Here is a 6977-nt window from a genome sequence, read left to right as displayed (position 1 = left end):
ATTCTGCTTCTTTAGGACTGCATGGGGAGGTGACAGGAGGCAGACCCTGCCTCCTAAAGGGGTACTCCTGCCTCAGTAAAAGGGTTGTTGTCCACAGGCAGAGTGTCCTCCCAGGGGAAAAGAGTGCCGTACCTCTGGGCAGGAGCGGTGCTCTCTCCCTGCTGCCTAGCGAGAAGGAATCATTTTTCAGCCATTAGGGTCACTCTTCCCTTCTATTGCAACCCAAGAACTGTGCACCCACAAGGATCACGCCACAGTGCGGTGGACCCATTGACACAAGCAGGGCCCAGTCCCCACCTTCTCCCCAAGGAAAAGTAGCTGAGGGAGAAGCAAGCTGAAGCTTGCTTTCCTTTTCTTATTCCAAAGGAGTTAATTATCCAGGCTTTGGACAGGAGCCCACAATTCAGGCTCCTCTTTCCACCTCAACCTGACACCCTTCTCCTGCCCTTCCCTTCGGGTTTCAGCCCCTTATTACAATTAGAAATAAGGCACGTGTGCACACATGGAGATCCGGTGTAGTAGAGTTCTCTAGGGGAAAGACTGATTAACAGTGGGCTACATTATCCCCTTGACACAGAGGTGACCGCCTTCTGGTTAACTGCCTCTCTCTGGTTCGGAGGATCAGCCAGACTCCCCTCTTGCAGATCACAGCACACAGGAAGACAGTCCTTTTCTCAGCGCTCTGCACGTGGTTCCGGGATCCTGGCTAGCAAGTTTCCAAGCCCCATCTCCAGAGGTAGTAGTGTTAAGAAAAGAGGCAAATGAGTAACTACAACAGTGCACCAAGGACCACTAAAAAGGCAACGTGCCTCCAACTAGCCTCAGCAAACAGTGCATCCCAAAGGATCCCAAAGCTAGCATCCTTTCTTGAAAACGTGCTAGGCACACAGCAACTTCCCCGCTCGCTCAGTAGTGATTGTATTTTATCTTGCAAGAGCCTAGCAGAAATCATATTTTATCTTGCAAGAGCCCAGGAAAGGCTGAGTGCACAGGGCTCATTTTTTTTTTTTAAAGCAAGCAGAAACTTTACCATTGAGTGGGGCTGAGCTGGAAAGCTGCTCCTTAAGGATCACCAACAGGAGGACGACAGTCACGCGCAGGCTGCTGTGGGGCATCTTTGTCGCGGCGTCTCAAGTCTCAAAGCTGCCACTGTTTCTGACTGTGGGGCGCTCGGAGCTGGCAGCAGCGTACCGCACAGCGAGCTGGCAGCAGCGCACCAGCACAGCGTGCACGTAGCCTGGGACCAAGGCGTGCACGTCGGTTGAGTCGACTCCTGGCTGCCTCTAGGCTGCTTTTTATGCCGCTCAACCCTAAACATGATGTCATCATGCAGGAGGGCGGGGCAGAACGCCCAGCCTACCCAGAGGGCTGGAGCCCCAGGTCCGAGGTGAGTTGAGGTCCTGACTTAAGTGGTCCTCAGTGTCCCACAACGTTCCCCTGGGCCACGGGTTACCTGGGAGAGCCAGTTATCCCAGGGATGTATAGGAAGTCGGGGAACCATGCACCACTCACTTCCCTAGATGTGACCATGGTCTATCACTGTCCTTACTTGAAAGCCCCAGCATAGGATGCCATTTGGGCCAGAGCCTCATTCAGGGCCTGAATGCTTCTGCCTGGTCTGGACGGGTTAGCCAAGTCGCTGCGAATTACACAGCACATCCAGACTAAGCTCCTTTCAGTGAAACCACGAAGAGACTGCGAATAGGAAACTCAGATGAAGAGATTCACAAGAATGAGTCTTTACTTGGCGATTAGCATCCTAGGAGGAGGCAGGTAAACAAGGCTCACTCCTTGTGCAAATTCACAGGATCAGTCCATCCTCAGCAGGAAGCTGGTGGAGAAGGTGCCCTCTCTGAAGTACTGGTGAAGGAAAAGGACTTGCTGCATTACTGAGTGTAAAAGCATCAGAGACCAGGCTAGGTGCTGTGTAATCAGTGGTCAGGCTGTTTCCAATGCTGGTTGACCACCTGTTGCTACTTCTGCCCACTTTCCTACCCGCTCTGCCTGCTTTACAACATGCACACACGCTCTAGACAAGAGCATGTTGTTCTGATCACTTTCGTGTCTCGTCCATGTGGAGCTGAACCTTATTGGCCCCCTGCTCTGATGTCCCCCACCCTTACTTCCTGTATCTTCTGTTTGTTATTCCCACCTCTGAGATGGTGCCTGCTTTCCCTGGCTCCTCCATGTGTCTCTATACCACCTCAGGTGTGGGTCTGGGTTTCCTGCTCCTAGTAACCCTGGTCTCCTACTGCCTACCCATATGGCACAGTATATAACCCCTAAGCTTGTAACCTGGCCCACCATGCCCTCTTCTCTGGGCCAAGGCAACCAGCCCAGCCCTCCCCCTCTCCTTGTCTGCTCTGACACTCAACCTATATAGACTCAAGTTGGCCTTGGTGACCAAAGACACCATTTGTTCACATACAACTTGGTTCTGAGCAGCAGAGAACCACCAGGAAGCAGGTGTCACCTGTATTTCAAGGGGTGTTACTGTTCTGTCCCTAACAACTCGGCTATTCTATGGGTAATAAAGGGCTTGAAATCTCTTCAAGGAAGTTGTTACAATGACAATTTTGTCACAAACATTTCTAGACCACAATAAGCTTAAGGATGACCTTTTCTCCGAGATAAATGGCCTTGGGTGAGCTCTGGAGTGTCCTAGAAGCAGTATTGTTAAAAGCAGAAGAAGACTGGGGAGCAGACGACCCAGAGAGAGCCCTGCATGATCAGAGATGCAGATTCGGGGCCCACAGTATGAAGCCTTGACTAGTTCAAAGCCAACTGGATCGTCTGCCACCAGTCTGTGCCACGCCCACGACAAGTGTTTCTCAGTATGTCAGAAAGTGCTCAGTTCAACTTCTCCTCAAACAGTCACTTTTAAAAAAGATCCCTGAAGATGAACAGATGAGCCTGGCAGTGGTGGCACACACCTTTAGTCCCAGCACTTGGGAGGCAGAGGCAGACGGATTTCTGAGTTCGAGGCCAGCCTGGTCTACAGAATGAGTTCCAGGACAGCCAGGGCTATACAGAGAAACCCTGTCTCGAAAAATGAAAAAAAAAAAAAAAAAAAAAAAAAGATGGACAGATGAAAAAAGGAAACAGGGAATGCAGTAAGACAGTAAGACCAGCTCATAAACTAGGACTCACAGAGTGAAAGCTTGTGATGTTCATTGCATGCCTCTATCACATTGCTGGCTAATTAGTACAGAATGGTTAACAAAAGGGAATCAAGAGTACAAGCTGAAGCTTGGTGTGGTGGGTTACACCTGAAGTCCCAGCACATGGGAAACTGAGGCAGGGGGATCTCCGAGCTACAAAGTGAAGCACTGCGTCAACAAGAAAGGGGCAGAATAATCTGGGAGGAGGTGATAAAGAGATGGTTCAGAGACTGAACCTGCTTGCTGAGAAAACCCAAGCGCCTGAGTTGATCTCAGATTCCCACAGTGGAATCTGAGGAAGGAGAGAACTGACTCTTTCAAGTTGTTCTCTGACCTCAACTTGTACACCAAGGCAGGCTGCCCTCTTAGCCCCACACTGATGATGATGGTGGTGGTGGTGGTGGTGATGACGAGGATGATGATAAATGGTTTTAATAAGAAAGGGCCAGGTGTGGTGATGCATGCCCTTAATCCTAGCGCTCATGAAGCAGGGGAAGGTGGATCTCTATGAATTTAAGACTAGCCTGGTCTACATAATGAGCTCCAGGCTAGCCAAAGATATATGCTGAGATCCTGTCTCAAAAGAATAAGAGAGAGAGAGAGAGAGAGAGAGAGAGAGAGAGAGAGAGAGAGAGAGAATATTGCCATAAGGAGTTAAAGTGAATTTGAGTGGAAGGAATACTTGTAAAGCATCAGAACCAGGGGCAGCACATTGAAATGGGTAGAAGGACCAGACTTAACCAGCCAGTTAGGCTGAGCAACATGCTCCTCACCAGTCTGCAATCACAACTCGGGGTATCGCTTCCCTGTTTTCTGAAACTTATCGCAGCTTTACAAGCAAGGACCAGCTTTGACATCATCAGACAGGGCTGTTGCCAGCCAAAGAGCAGCCCACACTACTCATTGCTGTGGGGTGGAGCTTCTACACACAAAATGGGGCCCCTGCGGATCCAGGGAACAGGGCTTGGGAAGAATGTCATAGCTAAACGGACCCAAAGGCCAGGCTCCAGAGGGAGAGTGCTGAGGAGAGTGGAGAAACAGACACCAATTGGCTGTCTAGAGATCTGGACTGAGGCAACTATGGCCCTACTTCGTGCCAACGGTCCTGTCTGTAAGAGGGGTAAGCCCTGTCCTGAGCCCCTGACAGAACCCATATAGGGCTATAAAAAGGGACAAGCCAGTGAAAAGAGTTTTGCTCATTCATTCATTCGGTGGAAATATTTTTGTCCATTCATTCATTCACCTTCTGTGTGCCAGAAGCTGTGTTAGATAAACATGGTCTTGTTCTTGGAGGGGCACAAAAGCAGAAGGCAAAGAATCCCACGTGTGATATGGAATTATAATTGGAGTGGTGCCATGGAAGGTAAGTGTGTGACCCTGACCCGGAAGGCCTTGCTCTGTCCTGGGTGCTGACAGAAGACATTGTCAGTGTGAAATCAGATTCTATGACTTCAGAAACTTTTGGAAGTAACAGCAACTCTCAGGATCCTCTTTGCCAAGGCAGCTGACGTTGGGTATTCGTCAGTTCCATAAGTCTTTCAGGTGGAATTGCTAAATGTTGAAGAATTCATTTCTTCTATAAAAGTCTGTGTAGGAACCAGAGAGGAGGATGTGTACACATGTGTGCAGGTGCCCAAGGAAGTCAAAAGAGGGTGACAGAGGTCTTGGAACTGGAGCTGCCCTCGTGGGTGCTGGGACCGTCCTCCTTGAGAGCAGAACTCTCCAGCTCCAAGAATGTCATTTCCTAAGGTAGAGATGAGCTCCATAAGGAGTGTCACCTAATCGGGGAACTCGCCTTTTTATGGAGCCAAAGAAAGGGCTGTGTGGAGGAAAACTAAGATTGATTGGTTGTCTGCTGTTTGTGTAACAGGGTGTGGCTCTTTAGCCTTGAAACCACCTGAGTGGGTAGCATTAGGTTTTAGGAATCCGAGGCTTGAAGACCAGTCCTTTCTTAACACAGATTCACAAGACTTGACTCAGATAATTCAATCTCCAAGGCCGAGGCAAGCTTTTTTTTTATGGCTATCCCATCGATTCTTCAAACGGAGTTGTTTTACTTTGGGGATTCCTCTGAAATGTGGATTCTCTGATTTTCTAGGTGGTATAGTTCTGTGTTTTCTGATTAGAGGCAAGGTCTGTCAGTTCCAACTATCCATTCTCGGTAGAGAACAAGGCTGCGTCTCCCCCTCCAAGCCCCATAGGCAGAGATGGAGACAGAGTGTCCCTTGATGAACACAGCATGGGATGGAATGTGAGAGAAGAAACTTGAGACCTCAGGGCCCTGACTCCACAGTTCTCCAGCAAAGGAGGAGAACAGCCGAGCCGTCTGCACAGCTCCTTGTTCTGTTAATGAGTTGTGCTTCAACCAGAAAAGAAGGGGGGGGGGGGGAGACAAAAGAGAGAGAGATGGGAGTCAGAAGGAAAGAAGAAGGAAAAGGGGACTAAGTTGTCTGTAACTGGGTAGAAGCCGAGGCAACTTCTGTGTCCAAACATGTGCAGGCTCATTGATACCGATGTGAGAACGCAGTGACTTTTATAGCTTTGTTCACACCGTGCGTGCGTGCGTGCGGAGAGGGCATGGATTCATAGCCTCTGTGTGAACTGTAGCTACTCTGCTCAGTTTCAGGCAGGATCAGTTAAGAGGACAGTGTGACCCAGAGGAAACAGTGCCAAACTCCTGGCTCTGCCAGGAACCAGCCCTAGAACCTTCGCAAGCCTCTCGCTCTGTGTGTGCCTGTTTTCTGACCTCTTAGCTGGGACAAGACTGTTTAATTCCATACAGGTTTGGGCCCATGTGTGAAAGTACTTTGGAAAAAAAAGTCAAATATCTCTCTTCTCTCTCCCTTTCCCTCTCCCTCTCCCTCTCCCTCTCTCTCTCCCCCTATCCCCCTCCCCCTCCCCTCCCCCTTCCCCTCCCTCTCTCCCTCCTTCCCTCCCTCCCTCCCTCCCTCCCAGGCATCACTCCTAAGATCGAGCTTGAAATAAAAGGAAGTTCGTAGAATCTCAGCCCTAATTTTCTAATCTAAAAAAATGAAATGGATTCTTGGATTCCAGTGTGGAAACTCTCAGCCCGTGACTGCCTCCGGTTGCCATGGGAGGCTGGCTCAGTTACTTGGCCATGGAATCCTTCAGCTGCTGTTCCTGTTGAATGTGGAATGATGACTGTTAATCAGTCTTTATGAAATAGGGCATAATTAATTTAAAACCCATAAAAGTTCACAATTCTACACACAAGATAATTTATGATTTTAAGAGACTGAACCTTGATGCTACCTATATACTTTACCTCTTTCCAGCTATCTAGGAAATTATGGTTAGCTGACATGAAGCCAACTTGGGAGATAGAATTTAACCATTGTAGCTTGGGTTTCTTGCAGCCACCTCTCCCTGCACACCTGCTGGCTGGATCCACTCTCCTCTAACCTCAAGAGTCTCAGATCCTCAGATCCTTTTCTTGGAATTGATCCAAAGCATGTCCTCTCTTCACAGTGCAGGGACAGCGCACGTTCCATGAAGCTCAGAACTGAAACATAAATCAAACAGTCCTAATATCAAACCTGGCAGCTTTCATCTGAGTCAGACAGACAGAAAGGCACAGGGGAGAAAGAGCTTGGGTTTGCATCTCAACGCCACTCACTGTCCTACATGACCTTGGGTTTGCTTCTTAACCCAGTCACTGTCCTACATGACCTTGGGCAAGCAGCCTTCTATCTGAGGAGTGGCAGCAGTATCCCTGTAATCCCAGCACTCAGGAGTCTGCAGCAGGAAGAATACAAGTTCACAGCAAGCCTGGGCTCTACAGAAAAACACTACTTC

At 49.2% G+C, this 6977-nt stretch overlaps 1 protein-coding gene across 3 annotated transcripts in view; it reads right to left on the bottom strand.

Moving 5' to 3' along the window:
- Ca12 (carbonic anhydrase 12) overlaps positions 1-1279 on the bottom strand; it is a 55250-nt gene extending 53971 nt beyond the window's left edge. For 2 of the 3 annotated variants that reach the window (XM_076925376.1, XM_076925378.1), the window contains exon 1: positions 1031-1279. In XM_076925376.1, the coding sequence (XP_076781491.1) occupies positions 1031-1115 (85 nt within the window). In that variant the 5' untranslated portion in view covers positions 1116-1279. The remainder of the gene's footprint in view (positions 1-1030) is intronic. The other variant, XM_076925377.1, reaches the window with a different exon arrangement.
- Positions 1280-6977: the final 5698 nt, after the last annotated feature.

Source organism: Arvicanthis niloticus, chromosome 26, assembly GCF_011762505.2.
Source record: "Arvicanthis niloticus isolate mArvNil1 chromosome 26, mArvNil1.pat.X, whole genome shotgun sequence".
In the NCBI taxonomy this organism is placed as follows: domain Eukaryota; kingdom Metazoa; phylum Chordata; class Mammalia; order Rodentia; family Muridae; genus Arvicanthis; species Arvicanthis niloticus.
Note: the sequence above shows the minus strand (reverse complement) of the source record. Positions and strands in the feature narration are given on the sequence as shown.